Consider the following 15,879-nt stretch of genomic DNA (forward strand, 5'->3'; position numbering starts at 1 on the left):
CGAGGTGCGTCTCTGAATACATTTGAACCAACAATGAAAACACATATATCTGCCCAGTTACCCCCATCGCGCTAGCACCTTCTGCGTAACATTAGCAACATTCTTGTCATCATTGGGGGAGGTGATGGCAAAGTGGTAATATCAGTGGGTGAGTAATCCAGAGGACTAGGCTAGTGTGCTGGCAACACGGGTTCAAACCTAATGGAATTTTAATTCCATGAATAAATCTGGAACACAAAGCTAGTCTCAGTAACGGTGACCAGGAAACTATCATCGATTGTTGTAAAGTCCAATCTGGTTTACTGATATCCTTTAGTCTGGTCTGGACTACATGTGACTCCAGACCCACAGCAATGTGGTTGACTCTTTAATGGCGTGGCACGGCAGTTCTGTTCACGGGCAACAAATGTTGGCGTTGCCCACACCCATCAAAGAATAAACAGAAAAATGAAATGAAATGAAAATCGCTTATTGTCACGAGTAGGCTTCAAATGAAGTTATTGTGAAAAGCCCCTAGTCGCCACATTCCGGCACCTGTTTGGGGAGGCTGGTACGGGAATCGAACCGTGCTGCTGGCCTGCCTTGGTCTGCTTTCAAAGCCAGCGATTTAGCCCAGTGTGCTAAACAGCCCCTTGATAAAAATAACATGGAACATTCAAAAAAGGCCATGAACAAAATGTTAAAACTCACACACAAGGAACAACCTTGTTTGAACATAGAACATAGAACAGTACAGCACAGAACAGGCCCTTCGGCCCTCAATGTTGTGCCGAGCCATGATCACCCTACTCAAACCCACGTATCCACCCTATACCCGTAACCCAACAACCCCCCCCTTATTAGGACACTACGGGCAATTTAGCATGGCCAATCCACCTAACCCGCACATCTTTGGACTGTGGGAGGAAACCGGAGCACCCGGAGGAAACCCACGCAGACACGGGGAGGACGTGCAGACTCCACACAGACAGTGACCCAGCCGGGAATCGAACCTGGGACCCTGGAGCTGTGAAGCATTTATGCTAACCACTATGCTACCCATCTTCATCCACCCAGAACAAAAATTTTTTAAAAAGAATCCAGATGTGAAACTATGGGAGTCAAAGTCAGATTTAATGCCTTATTTCACCCACTGTCATGCTTTGCCCAATGTGGGTGAGCACTGGGGGTTGGACACAATTCTGTTAAGTTGGAAAATGCACTCCTCTGACAGATGTAACCCATGCTACACTGTACAATGTGCAGGGAGGGTGTGAGGAATGAGCAGTGAGTGTGAGACTAATCAGATAGCACAAGCAATCTTCCAAACTCTATGATTCAATTTTTTAAAAATGTGTTCATGGGACGTGGGAGTTGCAGGCTGTGCCAGCATTTATTGCCCATCGCTCATTGCCCTTGAGGGGGCAGTTCAGAGCCACATGTAGGCCAGACAGGGTAAGGACGGCAGATTTCCTTCCCTAAATTACATTAGTGAACCAGATGGGTTTTTATGACAATGGTTTTTATGGTCATCATCAGACTTCTAATTTCAGCTTTTTTACTGAATTCAAACTTTACCATCTGCCGTGGTGGGATTTGAACCTGGGTCGCCAGAGCATTACTCTGGCTCTCTGGATTATTCGTCCACTGTGCTACCGCCTCCCCTGGACAGGCAGTGCAATAAAATGAGGCAAAGAGAATAAGGATGAATTAGCATTGAGAGTCAGGGTTGAATAACACACTGTTGATTTCTGGAATTTCGGAGGGTCACATTAAGACTGACCGTTCTGGTGCAGCGGAGAATAAATATCCGCTTGCAGTTCCATCGTCACATCTTCTTACCTTAATTTCCTTCTGCACCATTAAGTTTAGATCTCTTCCAGTACCTGATTCTACAACACAGGGATAGGCAGGCTGAGACACTCTGAGTGGCCAGCTCTGGAGTTTGAGGAGTTGTTTTGATTAATGAGCCTCCTGTTGAGGGCCCCAGGTGCTGGTCTCCAGCCAATTCAATTCGCTGGATATAATATTCAGAAACAACAGAAGGTATTGGATATCGCAAAGGCGATGGGCCCTGACAATGCCTTAGCTGTCGTACTGAAGAATTGGTGCTTCAGGTTTAGCCAAGCTGTTCCAGTACAGCTGCAACACTAGCATCTACCCGACAATATGGGAAAATGCCCAGGTCTGACCTGTACACAGAAAACAGGACAAATCCAACTTGGCACCTGCTCAGAAACAACCTGCTCATTGATGCTCAGTTTGGATTCCGACAGGTCACTCGACTCATTATAGCTTTGGTTTAAACATGGACACAACATGGGGCAGCACGGTACCACAAGTGTATAGCACTGTAGCTTCACAGCCCCAGGGTCCCGGGTTCGATTCCCCGCTGGGTCACTGTCTGTGCGGAGTCTGCACGTTCTCCCCGTGTCTGCGTGGGTTTCCTCCGGGTGCTCCGGTTTCCTCCCACAGTCCAAAGATGTGCAGGTTAGGTGGAATGGCCATGATAAATTGCCCTTAGTGTCCAAAAAGGTTAGGAGGGGTTATTGGGTTACGGGGATAGGGTGGAAGTGAGAGCTTAAGTGGGTCAGTGCAGACTCGATGGGCCGAATGGCCTTCTTCTGCATTGTATGTTCTATGTTCCAAAAGAATTGAACTCCAGAGGTGAGGTGAGGTGAGAGTGACTGCCCTAGATATCAAGGCAGCATTAGACCGACTATGGCATCAAGGAAGCTGAGCTAAAGTGGCCCGCCCTCTGGCCACTAATCGGCCAATTTGGGGAAGGTCAGTGCCGAGTTCCATTTCCCCACTCAGCACAGGGTTGTGACCCCCCTTTGATGCTAAGTGGGGTACTCACCTGTGATCTAACCAGAGCAAAATGTCCTCCTCCCCCCCCCCTTTATATTCTAGTCCTGTTATTCTAAAGGCCTTTTGTAGATTTTCCCTTTTATTGATTGCGTACCACAGAACTCTAAAACTCTTTAGGGGCCCCATTGTTCCCGACTTTTCATCTTTTGAATAATATTCTGATCTATCCTTCCTTGGTGCAAAATGGATGACCTCACACTTACTGGGTTGAAATCCACCCGTCACAGTTTTGCCGACTCACTTACTCTGTCAAAGTCTCTTGTCAATTGTATGCTCCCTTCTGCTTGACTTACTGCGCCAACAACGCTGTGTCACCAGCAAACTTTTAGCTTGAGCCATTGGAGTAGGGATGGAGTCGTCACTCCCCCGATAACCAGATCACTCCCCACTGAGGGAACTGGGGCCGCAGAATAGAGAAGGAGAGGAGTGGAGCGGGGAAAGGAGACAGATTAATATCTCAATCTTTACAACCTAGTTCCTCAGAATTAGGAATTAAAATATTGAAGCTTTTGGAACGGAGAACTTTGTGATATCGAAGGAGGAATTGACCTGGTTAGCAATAGAGACTCAAGAACTCCCCAAAATGTTTCACACCAATAACCTTGGGAGTGCAGTTCGTGTTGTTCTATACATAGAGTGTATCGTACCTTCAGTGCGTTATGTGAAGTCACACTGTGCCTTCTCCTACCCCCCTCATCAAGTTGCATTTCTGAATACAGCTCCTCTTCATCCTCTTCCAGGATGTCAGACAGATCCGATCCACGACTGCTTTCTGTTTGGTAGTCATCGGGATGACTATAATGTTGCTGTTGGCACAAAGACAAAGGGATGAACTAGCCTCTCCATCCTGTGATGGTACGAATGATCATTGAAGAATCTGCATTGCAGCACAAGTTAAGAGGAAATGATTTGTCACCTACCGGTTACCCACCCCTCACCTGCTACAGGCACAGAGGAAATTGGGAGCTGAACCGTAGGGAACCGTGTGGGACCAGTGTTCTGGTGAATCATGTGACCAGGGTGATAGAGAGTACTTTAAACTAACTAGTGGGTGTAAGGGATCAAATTTGGGAAGATGTGATATATCAAAGAGCGACAAGGCAAGAGAGCAAGGTCGAACATAGAACATACAGAGCAGAAGGAGGCCATTCAGCCCATCGAGTCTGCACTGACCCACTTAAGCCCTCACTTCCACCCTATCCCCGTAGAGTGGTGAGGCCGTGGAATGCCCTACCTGCAACAGTAGTGAACACGCCAACATTGAGGGCATTAAAAAATTTATTGGATAAGCATATGGATGATAAGGGCATAGTGTAGGTTAGATGGCCTTTAGATTTTTTCCATGTCGGTGCAACATCGAGGGCCGAAGGGCCTGTACTGCGCTGTATCGTTCTATGTTCTATGTTCTATGTTCTATGTAACCCAATAACCCCTCCTAACCTTTTTGGACACTAAGGGCAATTTAGCATGGAAAATCCACCTAACCTGCAAGTCTTTGGACTGTGGGAGGTGATGGAACCATCAATTCACCAGACATGTGTTTCCGATGTGAATCTAAGCTTTAATCGACTTACTTCAGAGCCAGCCTGTTACCTGTCGATGAACTCATAGTGAACTCAGGCTGACTCGGGACAAGGGTATTTATACAGCTGCACTAGGGGGAGGAGTCATAGGCGGAGCCAAGGGTGGAGCCCTGTACAAGTTCCTGAGTGCTCCCAGCACTACTCCCCCTAGTGGTAGGATAGCGCTACTGCGCTTACAAAGACAGTGTGAATTAACATATATACATCTATATTACATTCACCACATTCACCCCCTGCAAATAAATCAAGCCCGGCAGGGGTGGTGGTCTAGTTTATAAAGTCAGTCTGTCTGGCGGTCGGATTGTCCGCTGTGATCTGCGGAGCACCGGGGTTGCAGCCTCTTGCGGTGGCTGGATGGGTGTTGTGTGCTGGGGTACGATGGCGGACTCCAGGGAGGGTTGTATCCGAGCTTCATACTCTCCTGGTTCGACCGGGGACTGGGAGCGCTGGGGGCTGGCCGGCGCGGGGGCGCGGAACTGGTGGAGCGAGCTCGCGGGCTCGGGAGCACGAGGGGGCGGCAGCATGGGGTGTAGGGTGAGTGGTCCTTCTGTGGGGGTAGAGGGGGGCACTGGATCCGGCGGGTGCCAGATCCCGGAGGGATACTGTGTCCTGACGGCCGTCAGGGAACTCGACGAAGGCGTACTGGGGGTTGGAGTGGAGCAGGCGCACCTTCTCAACAAGGGGGCCGGTTTTGTGCGCCCTGACGTGTTTCCTCAGAAGTACGGGGCCCGGGGTCCTCAGCCATGCCGGAAGTGAGACCCCCGTGGTAGTGCCCCTGGAAAAAATGAAGAGCCTCTCGTGAGGGGTCTGGTTGGTCGCTGTGCACAAAAGGGACCTAATAGCGTGGAGCGCGTCTGGGAGGACTTCCTGCCACTGGGAGACTTGGAGCTTTCTAGACCGGAGGGTCAGTAGGACGGTCTTCCAGACCGTCGCGTTCTCCCTTTCCACCTGCCCGTTCCCCCTGGGGTTGTAGCTGGTAGTCCTGCTCGAGGCAATGCCCTTTTCGAGCAGGTCGTCGCTCATAAAGGACGAACCCCAGTCGCTGTGTACGTAGCTGGGGAAACCAAGCAGGGTGAAGACACTATGCAGGGCCCTAATGACTGTGTGGGAAGTCATGCCGGGGCACGGGATAGCGAATGGGAAACGGGAGAACTCGTCTACAACGTTTAAAAAGTAAATGTTCATGTTAGTTGAGGGCAGTGGCCCTTTGAAATCAATCGCGAGGCGTTCAAAGGGCCTAGAAGCCTTGACCAGGTGGGCCCTGTCTGGTCTATAGAAGTGCGGTTTGCACTCCGCACAGATCGGGCAATCCCTGGTGACCACTTTTACCTCCTCGTTGGAGAAAGGCAGGTTTCGGGCCCTGATGTAGTGGGCGAGCTGGGTGACCCCCGGGTGGCAGAGGTCATTGTGGATGACTTTTAATCGGTCAATCTGCGCGTTGGCGCATGTCCCGCGGGATAGGGCATCCGGAGGCTCGTTGAGCTTCCCGGGTCAATATTTGATATCATAATTGTAGGTGGAGAGTTCGATCCTCCACCTCAGTATTTTATCGTTTTTTATTTTGCCCCTTTGCGAGTTGTCAAACATGAAGGCAACCGATCTTTGGTCTGTGATGAGGGTGAATCTCCTACCTGCGAGGTAATGCCTCCAGTGACGGACAGCCTCCACAATGGCTTGTGCTTCTTTCTCGACTGAGGAGTGTCGGAGTTCTGAAGCGGAGAGGGTACGGGGGAAAAATGCAACGGGCCTCCCTGCCTGATTTAACGTGGCTGCTAGAGCTACCTCTGAGGCGTCGCTCTCTACCTGAAATGGGGTGGATTCATCCACCGCCCGCATGGCTGCTTTGGCGATGTCCTCCTTGATGCCATCGAAGGCCTGGCGTGCCTCGGCTGACAGGGGAAATCGTGTGGCCCTAAAGAGTGGGCGGGCTTTGTCCGCATATTGAGGGACCCACTGGGCGTAGTAGGAAAAAAATCCCAAGCACCGTTTGAGGGCCTTGGGGCAATGGGGGAGGGGGAGTTCTAAGAGGGGGCGCATACGGTCCGGGTCTGGGCCCAGGACTCCGTTTTCCACGACATAGCCGAGGATGGCTAGTCTGGATGTGTGGAAAACGCATTTCTCCATGTTGTACGTGAGATTCAGTTTCTGTGCCGTCTGGAGAAAACGGTGGAGGTTGGCGTCGTGGTCCTGCTGGTCATAGCCGCAGGTGGTGACATTGTCCAAGTAACGTGGCCCGCAGCCCGTACTGGTCCACCATTCGGTCCATTGCTCGTTGGAACACCGAGACCCCATTAGTGACGCCAAAGGGAACCCGGAGGAAATGGAAGAGGCGGCCGTCTGCCTCGAATGCCGTGTAGTGGCGGTCCTCCGGCGGATTGGGAGCTGGTGGTATGCAGACTTCAGATCCCACCGTGGAAAAGAGCCGGTACTGCGCGATCTGGTTTGCCATGTCTGCAATCCTGGGGAGGGGATACGCGTCGAGGAGCGTAAATCTATTTATGGTCTGACTATAGTCGACAACCAGGCGGAATTTTCCCCCGGTCTTAACGACCACCACCTGAGCTCTCCAGAGACTATTGCTGGCCTCTATAATCCCCTCACTGAGTAGCCTTCGGACCTCTGCTCTGATAAATACCCTATCCTGCAGGCTATACCGCCTGCTACGAGTGGCTACGGGTTTACAGTCCTTAGTGAGATTGGCGAAGAGAGGAGGGGGGGGGGGAATTCGCAGAGTAGTGAGGCTGCAGATAGGGAGTGGGGGCAGGGGCCCGCCGAAGCTGAGGGTGAGGCTCCTGAGGTTGCATTGAAAGTCTAGGCCTAATAAGAGTGGCGCGCAGAGTTCGGGCAAGACATAGGGTTTGAATTTCGAGTGATGACTGCCCTCTGAGTTCATAGTCTAATTCGAATTCCTCCGCTGAGTTGTCCGAGCGCGGAGATGCCGATCAGCCCCATGAGTCGCACGTGGCGGGTGGCGAGGAAGATGGCGTCCAAGATGGCGGCCCCCATGAGTCGCACGTGGCCGGCCGCGTGGTGGAGGTTTTCCAAGATGGCGGCCCCCATGGATCGACGTGGCTGGAGGGGGCGGAGTCGGGCATAGGCCGCAGCGTTTCGGGCCCCGCGGGGCTGCGAGTGAGGGGAGGGATTACTGCGAGTCGCTGGGGATTTGGAAGCTGGGGCCCTTTTTGCGAGGCACACTCTTGCGCAATGCCCTTTTCATCTGCAGCTGCTGCAGGTCGCGTTGCGGGCCGGGCAGTGCTGCCGCGGGTGCTGATTCTGGCCGCAGAAATGGCAGGCTGGAGCAGCATAGTGGCTGGCTGGGGCAGCATAGTGGCTGGGGCAGCATAGTGGCTGGCTGGAGCAGCATAGTGGCTGGGGCAGCATAGTGGCTGGCTGGAGCAGCATAGTGGCTGGGGCAGCATGGTGGCTGGCTGGGGCAGCATGGTGGCTGGCTGGGGCAGCATAGTGGCTGGGGCAGCATGGTGGCTGGCTGGGGCAGCATGGTGGCTGGCTGGGGCAGCATGGTGGCTGGCTGGGGCAGCATGGTGGCTGGGCGGCCACGTAGCACAGGGAGTCGCTGGTCGGGGGCCCATGATTGGGTCGCGGGGTCCGCGGGGAACGAGTTAAGGCTGCGGAAGGAGACCTCCATCATGGTAGCAGCTTCCACAGTCATTTCTAAGTCTTGGGCCCCCTTTTCCAGCAGTCGTTGGAGCACATAGTTAGACCTGAGGCCCGCTACAAAAACATCGCGTACAGCAAGTTCTCTGTGTTCAGCCGCGGTAACTGCTTGGTAATTACAGTCATTGGATAAATTATTAAGTTCTCTTAGGAATTCGGCGAGTGATTCCGTTGGCCGCTGCCGGCGAGTCGTGAACACATAGCGAGAGTAAACTTCATTAACGGGCCTTACATACATTTTTCGAGAACTGCTAGCGCCGCAGTATATGAACTGGCCGAGTTTAGTTGCGTCGAGATTCTGTGGCTCACCCTCGCGTGCAGTAGACTCAGCTTCTGATCCTCTGTCGTTTCGCCTGTGCTCGCTTCGGCCAGGTAGGCCTTGAAGCACTGCAGCCAGTGGGAGAAGATTTCTTTAGCCTCTGCATCCTGCGGGTCGAGTTCCAGGTGTCCAGGCTTGAGGGCTGATTCCTGATCGATCTTTACTGTTCTTAAGTCGATTAAATTGATGGAACCATCAATTCACCAGACACGTGTTTCCGATGTGAATCTAGGCTTTAATCGACTTACTTCAGAGCCAGCCTGTTACCTGTCGATGAACTCGTAGTGAACTCAGGCTGACTCGGGACAAGGGTATTTATACAGCTGCACTAGGGGGAGGAGTCATGGGCGGAGCCAAGGGTGGAGCCCAGTACAAGCTCCTGAGCATTCCCAGAGCTACTCCCCCCAGTGGTAGGATAGCGCTACTGCGCTTACAAAGACAGTGTGAATTAACATATATACATCTATATTACATTCACCACAGGAGGAAACCGGAGCACCCGGAGGAAACCCACGCAGACACGGGGAGGACGTGTAGACTTCGCACAGACAGTCATCCAAGCCGGGAATCGAACCCGGGACCCTGGCGCTGTGTTTTTTTAACCCATGTGGAACACTACAATCCTAGAGCAGTCTCCATTGACCATTACATTCTGTTTCTTATTATTCAACCACATTTAACCAGCCATTCTAGGGCTGGTTTAGCACACTGGGCTAAATCACTGGCTTTCAAAGCAGACCAGGGGAGGCCAGCAGCACGGTTCAATTCCCGTACCAGCCTCCCTGAACAGGCGCCGGAATGTGGCGACTAGGGGCTTTTCACGGTAACTTCATTTGAAGCCTGCTTGTGACAATAAGCGATTTTCATTTCATTTTCATCTTCCAACATTCGATAGATTCTGAAATGGTTCCTGCCGATTGGAAGGTCGCACATATCACCTCACTATTGAAGAAAAGAGGGAGAAGGAAAACTGGGAACTACAGACCTGTTAACATGGCACCAGGAGGGGGGAAATTGCTGGAATCTATTGTAAAAAGAGTGTGATAACGGGACACTTAGAAAATAATGGCAGGATTGGGTAGCGCCAGCTTGGAGTTATGAAAGAGGACATCATGTTTGACAAACTTGTTGGGAGTTTTCAGAGGGTGTAATTAGCAGGATAGATAAGGGATGTAGTGTGTTTGGATTTTCAAAAAGTTTTCAATAATGAAAATGAAAATCGCTTATTGTCACGAGTAGGCTTCAAATGAAGTTACTGTGAAAAGCCCCTAGTCGCCACATTCCGGCATCTGTTTGGGGAGGCTGGTACAGGAAGGTTCCCCACAGGAGGTTAGTGAACAAACTTAGAGCCCATAGGGGTAATAATCGATTCAGAATTGGTTAACAGACAGGAAACAAACAGTAGGAATAAATTCTCAGGTTGGCAGGTTGTAGCTCCAGCTATTCACAGATGTGATATTTCCAAGTTTGCGGATGACACAATACCAGGGGGAATGTGAGTTGTGGAGCGGATGCAATGGGGTTGTGGGGGAAAATGGCAGAGAGGTGATCAGCCATGATCTGTTTGAACGGTGGAATGGGCTGGATAAGCCTCCTCCTGCTCCTATTTCTTCTGCTGCTATGCACTGTTGCTTCACAGCTCCAGGGTCCCGGGTTCGATTCCCGGCTTGGGTCACTGTCTGTGCGGAGTCTGCACGTTCTCCCCGTGTCTGCGTGGGTTTCCTCCGGGTGCTCCGGTTTCCCCCCACAACTCCCGAAAGACGTGCTTATTAGGTGAATTGGACATTCTGAATTCTCCCTCTGTGTACCCGAACAGGCGCCGGAATGTGGTGACTAGGGGATTTTCACAGTAACTTCATTGCAATGTTAATGTCAGCCTACTTGTGACAATAATACAAGATTATTATTAACAAGGTGGTTTCAGGTTGAATTCATTCAGCTAACAATGTACTTTAAGGACCCCCGTTAAAAGGTATTGCATTTTGAGGAGAGAGTGGACCCATTAATTCAATGTTGGGGGTGAGGACGCCCAACAGCTCTGCCTTTGTCTGGCGCAGACGTGTTGTCTACAAGGCCCTAATGTTGATTTGGCAGTAATGTCCATCAAATACAAGGGCAGTCATTGTTCATTTTTAAAAACAGAATTTAAACAAGAGACTATGCAAGAGAAACACTTTAACATTTTCTTCTTCCTGCCTTCTTGATGTGACACCTGGGTGAGTAGAACTCCAACAACACGCAAGAAACTCAATGTGACCCAGGACAAGGCATCCCGTCTGACTGGCATACCATCCACAAACATTCACTCCCCCCCCCCCCCCCACCACCGACCAACAGTAGCAGCCGTGTGTACCATCGACAAGATGCACTGTAGCAACTCACCAAGGTTCCTCAGGCATCACCTTCCAAACCTGTGACCCCAACACCTAGACGTACAAGGGTACATGGGAACGCCACCACCTGGAAGTTCCACTCCGAGTCACACACCATCCTGACTTGGGAAAATATCGCCGTTCCTTTAGATTAGAAACTGGCTGTTCGAAGACATCTTTTGATTTTAACGTACATCATCGCTCTCTGTAATCGATGCCATGATTACTTTATAAACCTAATGGTGAATTAAACCATTGTTGACTGATTGATGCCACCAAGATGGACAAGAGCAGCAGATACCTGGGAACCCCACCACCTGGAGGTTCCCCTCCAAGTCACTCCCCACCCTGACTGGGAAATATATCGGCCGTTCCTTCACTGTCACTGGGGCAACATCCTGGAACTCCCTCCCTAACAGCACAGTGGGTGTACCTACACCTCAGGGACTGCAGCGATTCAAGAAGGCAACTCACCACCACCTTCTCAAGGGGCAATTAGCCGAGCCAGCGATACCCACATTGCATGAAAGAACACATTTTAAAAACACAATCCTGATCACATAAGAACATAAGAACTAGGAGCAGGAGTCGGCCATCTGGCCCCTCGAGCCTGCTCTGCCATTCAATGAGATCATGGCTGATCTTTTGTGGACTCAGCTCCACTTTCCGGCCCGAACACCATAACCCTTAATCCCTTTATTCTTCAAAAAACTATCTATCTTTACCTTAAAAACATGTAATGAAGGAGCCTCAACTGCATCACTGGGCAAGGAATTCCATAGATTCACAACCCTTTGGGTGAAGAAGTTCCTCCTAAACTCAGTCCTAAATCTACTTCCCCTTATTTTGAGGCTATGTCCCCTAGTTCTGCTGTCACCCGCCAGTGGAAACAACCTGCCCGCATCTATCCTATCTATTCCCTTCATAATTTTAAATGTTTCTATAAGATCCCCCCTCATCCTTCTAAATTCCAACGAGTACAGTCCCAGTCTACTCAACCTCTCCTCATAATCCAGCCCTTCAGCTCTGGGATTAACCTAGTGAATCTCCTCTGCACACCCTCCAGCGCCAGTACGTCCTTTCTCAAGTACGGAGACCAAAACTGAACACAATACTCCAGGTGTGGCCGCACTAACACCTTATACAATTGCAACATAACCTCCCTAGTCTTAAACTCCATCCCTCTAGCAATGAAGGACAAAATTCCATTTGCCTTCTTAATCACCTGTTGCACTTGTAAACCACCCTTCTGTGACTCATGCACTAGCACACCCAAGTCTCTCTGAACAGCGGCATGCTTTAATATTTTATTGTTTAAATAATAATCCCGTTTGCTGTTATTCCTACCAAAATGGATAACCTCACATTTGTCAACATTGTATTCCATCTGCCAGACCCTAGCCCATTCACTTAACCTATCCAAATCCCTCTGCAGACTTCCAGTATCCTCTGCACTTTTCGCTTTACCACTCATCTTAGTGTCATCTGCAAACTTGGACACATTGCCCTTGGTCCCCAACTCCAAATCATCTATGTAAATTGTGAACAATTGTGGGAAACATAAAATCAACTCTCCAACGGCGGCAAAGGTTTGAAATCTTTAAACAACCAACAGCAATTGCAGTGGCTATTCCCGATTCCCACCTGTCTCCCCAGCTCCGAGCCCCTCAGGAAATCGTCCACTGAGCCAACAGGTCTTTTGCTGATTTGTCCGTCGTAAACATCCTCCTCCTCGTCCGAGTTTTCCTGGTGCAAGGATTTGCTTCTCTCGCTAAATATACTTCGTTTCTCAGCCTGAAAACGATAGGCAGATGAGCATTAGTGACGTACAGACAGCATCTGTGGAAAGAGAAGCAGAGTTAGTGTCTCAGGCCGATTGACTTCTCTCCTGAACTCTGTCTCTCTCTCTCTCTCTCTACTCGCAGATGCCAGCCAATCGGCTGAGATATTTCAGTGACTGTGCCGAAGGACAATTAGGTTTGGGCTTTGCCAGCAACACCCACCTGCTATGAGTGAGTAACAAGATACAGAATTGGGGTTCTTGTTAACAAAAAATACAATTCCTGGCGGCCAGACCCTTCGTACAACATCACTTCATTACTTTACCGATTATCGTTCAGCAATAAAAGATGAGTGAAGATGGTAGAGATGGTGCAGAGAAATCTTCACCCGAATGGTTCCAGGGCGGAAAACCTCAATTGTGAAGACATGTTCTCCTCGGGGAAGAGAAGGCTGAGGGGACATTTGATTGAGATGTTCAACATCATGAGGGGTCTGGACAGAGTACACAGCGAGTGGTTAGGGTCTGGAATGTACTGTGTGTGAGTGTGGTGGAGGCAGATTCACACAGCGAGTGGTTAGGATCTGGAATGTACTGTCTGTGAGTGTGGTGGAGGCAGATTCACACAGCGAGTGGTTAGGATCTGGAATGTACTGTCTGTGAGTGTGGTGGAGACATACTCACACACCGAGTGTTTAGGATCTGGGATGTACTGTCTGTGAGTGTGGTGGAGGCAGATTCACACAGCGAGTGGTTAGGATCTGGAATGTACTGTCTGTGAGTGTGGTGGAGACAGATTCACACAGCAAGTGGTTAGGGTCTGGAATGCACTGTCTGTGAGTGTGGTGGAGGCGGATTCACACAGCGAGTGGTTAGTGTCTGGAATGTACTGTCTGTGAGTGTGGTGGAGGCAGATTCACACAGCAAGTGGTTAGGATCTGGAATGTACTGTCTGTGAGTGTGGTGGAGACAGATTCACACAGCGAGTGGTTAGGATCTGGAATGTACTGTCTGTGAGTGTGGTGGAGGCAGATTCACACAGCGAGTGGTTAGGATCTGGAATGTACTGTCTATGAGTGTGGTGGAGACAGATTCACACATAGATGATCATAGAACATACAGTGCAGAAAGAGGCCAATTGGCCCATCGAGTCTGCACCGACCCACTTAAGCCCTCACTTCCACCCTATCCCCATAACCCAGTAACCCCGCCCAACACTAAGGGCTATTTTGGACACTAAGGGCAATTTATCACGGCCAATCCACCTAACCTGCACATCTTTGGACTGTGGGAGGAACCCGGAGCACCCGGAGGAAACCCACGCACACACGGGGATAACGTGCAGAGTCCGCACAGACAGTGACCCAGCGGGGAATCGAACCTGGGACTCTGGCGCAGTGAAGCCACAGTGCTAGCCACGTGAGCTACCGTGCTGCATCCCTTCTTGGATGGGTTGGCAGGGGGGGAGCAGTGAGGAACAATTGGCAGGCAGTGTGGGGGCACTGTGCTTTCTGTGGGGGGGGGTGCAGTGAGGTACAGTTGGCAGGCAGTGTGGGGGCACTGTGCTTTCTGTGGGGGGGGGGGGTGCAGTGAGGAACAGTTGGCAGGCAGTGTGGGGGCACTGTGCTTTCTGTGGGGGGGGGGGCAGTGAGGAACAGTTGGCAGGCAGTGTGGGGGCACTGTGCTTTCTGTGGGGGGGGGTGCAGTGAGGAACAGTTGGCAGGCAGTGTGGGGGCACTGTGCTTTCTGTGGGGGGGGCAGTGAGGTACAGTTGGCAGGCAGTGTGGGGGCACTGTGCTTTCTGTGGGGGGGCAGTGAGGAACAGTTGGCAGGCAGTGTGGGGGCACTGTGCTTTCGGTGGGGGGGGCAGTGAGGAACAGTTGGCAGGCAGTGTGGGGGCACTGTGCTTTCTGTGGGGGGGGGCAGTGAGGAACAGTTGGCAGGCAGTGTGGGGCACTGTGCTTTCTGTGGGGGGGGGGCAGTGAGGAACAGTTGGCAGGCAGTGTGGGGGCACTGTGCTTTCTGTGGGGGGGGGGTGCAGGCAGTGTGGGGCACTGTGCTTTCTGTGGGGGGGGGGGTGCAGGCAGTGTGGGGCACTGTGCTTTCTGTGGGGGGGGGGTGCAGGCAGTGTGGGGGCACTGTGCTTTCTGTGGGGGGGGGTGCAGGCAGTGTGGGGGCACTGTGCTTTCTTGGGGGGGGCAGTGAGGAACAGTTGGCAGGCAGTGTGGGGGCACTGTGCTTTCTGTGGGGGGGGGAGTGAGGAACAGTTGGCAGGCAGTGTGGGGGCACTGTGCTTTCTGTGGGGGGGGGTGCAGTGAGGAACAATTGGCAGGCAGTGTGGGGGCACTGTGCTTTCTGTGGGGGGGGGGGTGGGGTGCAGTGAGGAACAATTGGCAGGCAGTGTGGGGGCACTGTGCTTTCTGTGGGGGGGGGGTGCAGTGAGGAACAGTTGGCAGGCAGTGTGGGGGCACTGTGCTTTCTGTGGGGGGGGGGTGCAGGCAGTGTGGGGGCACTGTGCTTTCTGTGGGGGGGGGGGTGCAGGCAGTGTGGGGGCACTGTGCTTTCTGTGGGGGGGGGGCAGTGAGGAACAGTTGGCAGGCAGTGTGGGGGCACTGTGCTTTCTGTGGGGGGGGGGGGGTGCAGTGAGGAACAATTGGCAGGCAGTGTGGGGGCACTGTGCTTTCTGTGGGGGGGGGGGGTGCAGTGAGGAACAGTTGGCAGCAGTGTGGGGGCACTGTGCTTTCTGTGGGGGTGGGAGGGTGCAGTGAGGAACAGTTGGCCGGCAGTGTGGGGGCACTGTGCTATTCTGCTGGGGGGGGGTGCAGCAGTGTGGGGGAACTGTGCTTCTGTGGGGGGGGGGCAGGTGAGGAACAGTTGGCACAGTGTGGGGCAACTGTGCTTCTGTGGGGGGGGGGGTCAGTGAGGGAACAGTTGCAGGCAGTGTGGGGCACTGTGCTTTCTGTGGGGGGGGGGGGAGTGAGGAACATTTGGCAGGCAGTTGGGGCACTGTGCATATTCATAGTGGTGGGGGGGCAGTGAGAACAGTTGCAGCAGTGCGTGGGGGACACTGTGCTTTCTGTGGGTGGGGGGGAGTGAGGACATTGGGCACCAAGTGTGGGGGCACTGTGGCTTTCTGGTGGGGGGGGGGTTCAGGCAGTGTGGGCACTGTGCTTTCTGTGGGGGGGGGTGCAGGCTCAGTGTGTGGGCAATGTGCTTTCTGGGTGGGGGGCAGTGTGAGGAATCAATTGGCAGGCAGTGTGGGGGCACTGTGCTTTTCTCTGTGGGGGGTGTGGTGGGGGG

At 52.1% G+C, this 15,879-nt stretch overlaps 1 protein-coding gene across 1 annotated transcript in view; it reads right to left on the reverse strand.

The window, feature by feature from the left end:
* rimbp2 (RIMS binding protein 2) overlaps positions 1-15,879 on the reverse strand; it is a 458,956-nt gene that overhangs the window by 60,386 nt on the left and 382,691 nt on the right. The window contains exons 14-16 of the mRNA XM_038817813.1: positions 12,444-12,593; positions 3,498-3,656; positions 1,866-1,996 (exon numbers count right to left, since the gene is read on the reverse strand). Of these exons, the coding sequence (XP_038673741.1) occupies positions 1,866-1,996; positions 3,498-3,656; positions 12,444-12,593 (440 nt within the window). The remainder of the gene's footprint in view (positions 1-1,865; positions 1,997-3,497; positions 3,657-12,443; positions 12,594-15,879) is intronic.

This window comes from Scyliorhinus canicula, chromosome 1, assembly GCF_902713615.1.
Source record: "Scyliorhinus canicula chromosome 1, sScyCan1.1, whole genome shotgun sequence".
Lineage (NCBI taxonomy): Eukaryota > Metazoa > Chordata > Chondrichthyes > Carcharhiniformes > Scyliorhinidae > Scyliorhinus > Scyliorhinus canicula.